This window comes from Dendronephthya gigantea, unplaced genomic scaffold (genome assembly GCF_004324835.1).
Source record: "Dendronephthya gigantea isolate DGI-Jeju-01 unplaced genomic scaffold, DenGig_1.0 000341F, whole genome shotgun sequence".
NCBI classification, from domain to species: domain Eukaryota; kingdom Metazoa; phylum Cnidaria; class Anthozoa; order Malacalcyonacea; family Nephtheidae; genus Dendronephthya; species Dendronephthya gigantea.
The window spans coordinates 15,280-17,606 of NW_021163351.1; the positions used below are offsets into that span (position 1 = coordinate 15,280).

At 38.4% G+C, this 2,327-nt stretch overlaps 1 protein-coding gene across 1 annotated transcript; it reads left to right on the top strand.

Annotated features, from left to right (window-relative positions):
* The first annotated feature begins 462 nt into the window (after window positions 1-462).
* Window positions 463-1,755, top strand: LOC114542170. The gene has a single exon (XM_028561915.1). It carries the CDS (start codon window positions 463-465, stop codon window positions 1,753-1,755), a length of 1,293 nt encoding a protein of 430 aa, XP_028417716.1.
* The last annotated feature ends 572 nt before the right edge of the window (window positions 1,756-2,327 follow it).

Below are 2,327 nucleotides of genomic sequence, written 5' to 3' on the forward strand. Positions count from 1 at the left end.
TAATCACAAGGAAGTTGACAAGTCAAAGCAAAAATGCACTACCTTCCTCGGACATAAGTGGAATAAAGAAATTGATGTATTCACATTCAAGAAAGAGCTCGATATTAGACCAGAAAAAACATTCACTAAACGAAGATGTCTATCCCTTGTATCGCAACTTTGGGATCCTCTCGGACTGGTCTTGCCTGTGATCATAAAGTTTAGAGTGGATCTCCAAGATCTATGGGCATCAGGCTTTTCGTGGGATGAAGACCTACCAGATGCTGTTCAAAATAAATGGATCCACAATTCCAAGTATTGAACGAAACCCCTAATATACAATTTAATCGAAAGCTCAAGCCAGATAATGCAGTCGACAAGCCCGAAATACACGGATTCTGCGACGCATGAGAATTAGCGTATCGAGCAGTAATTTTCCTTAGATGGAAATGTGAAGACGGTAGTTACAGTTTTATTCCCATTATGGTCAAGGCATTCGTGGCTCCGCTTCGAAAAAAGTCTATTCCAAGATTAGAATTACTTGGATGTCAAGTTCTAACCCGTATTTACACAGCATGTGTTCAAGCGTTGAAATTCGCTAATGGAAAAGATTGGAATTATGTACTCTGGACTGATTCACAAACCGTCCTGTCTTGGATCAAGACACCGGCAAGGAAATTCAAACCGTTTGTATCAGTAAGAGTGGCTGAAATTCAAGAAAGTGTAAATGTGGGAAATTTCAGATATGTTAAATCGAAAGACAATCCTGCAGACGTTCTTAGTAAAGGCATTTCCATACACGAATTGAATAATTGGATAACTGGTCCACAATTCTTAATTAGTTCCGAGGTAATTGATAATTCAAGGCAAGACCCAAGCGAAAGCAACGAAGAAACGGACGCTGAATATAAGAGTAAATTCAAGAGCGAACTGAGAGAAAGTGAAGAAACAACGAGTGAAAGTTGTAATACCGTTGAAGTCCTAAACGAAGTTTTATTCAAACGATTACTAGATAATTGTTCATCATTTTCTAAAATACGAAGAACGATGGCCTACGTTCTCCGATTTATTCGCATTTTGCGAAACAAAGTCAAAGAAACAAATCCTATTTCTTGGAATGAACTGAAAGTAGCAGAAAATCTGTTGTTTAAGTGGTGTCAACAAGAAGTGGATTTTAGAAAATTCCCTATCCAAAAATTAAAGCCGAAGTTCGATGAAGAAGGCTTATTGCGTGCACATGGGAGTTTAGAGAATATTCGATCACTTCCCCAAGAAATGTGCAAACCAATTGTCCTTCCACGCGATCATCCTCTAGTTGTTCTGCTATTACGCCATTTACACGAACAAAAATGTCATTGTGGATATAAAAGCCTTGTACACGAAGCACGAAAGAAGTATTGGATAATTGGAATACGGAATGCCGCAAAGAAACTCACGAACAAATGTATCACGTGCAAGAAATTACGAAGCAATCCACTGGAACAGATAGAGGGACAACTCCCAAGTCTTCGCTTAGCTATGGGATTACCCGCGTTTACAAATACAGCCATGGATATGTTCGGTCCAATTCAGATTAGGATGAATCGTAAAACACGTAAAGAAGCGCAAGTAATAATTTTCACGTGTATGACAATGAGAGCCATACACTTGGAACTTGTGACGGATAGAAGCACTGAAACATTTCTAATGGCATTTAGAAGATTTGCCTGTAATCATGGACATCCTAATGTCTGTTGGTCTGACCGTGGTACAAATTCGTTCCCAAGCTCACCTTAAAGAAGTTACGTCAATTGGGATACTTCCAAAATCTAAAAGGTTCTCGCAGAAGAATTTAGTTGTGATTTTAGATGGGAATTTAACATCCCAAAAGCAAGTCATCAAAATGGAGTGGTAGAAAGCCTGATCAAATGAATACTTCATGCAATGAATGCGACATGTAAAAATCAAGCACATACTGAAGAGCAATGGAATACCATCCTAAAGGAAATTACTTACCTGGTCAATCGTCAACCGTTATACCCAAGCTCGGAAGATATATTTAATGATCCTCCAATTACACCCAATGACCTTATTATTGGCCAACATAATTCACCACCAATCCCAGAAGAAGAAAGCCAAGTCAATCCAAGGAATCTACTACGCGTTTGTCAAAAGAAGATTCACGAATTTGGAAAGCCTGGATGAAGTATTTTGCGCAAAATTTATTGCCAAGAAATAAATGGTTTCATGGAAGAGAAAAGTTGAAGTCCGGAGATTTGGTTTTGGAACTTGATTCAACACCAAGAATGCAATGGAAAATGGCAATCGTTATTAATACTTATTCTAGAAAAGCCAACTTGGTAAGAAAA

Excerpts from the sequence above, each read along its gene's own strand:
- LOC114542170 (XM_028561915.1), top strand. The coding sequence starts at position 463 with ATGGTCAAGGCATTCGTGGCTCCGCTTCGAAAAAAGTCTATTCCAAGA.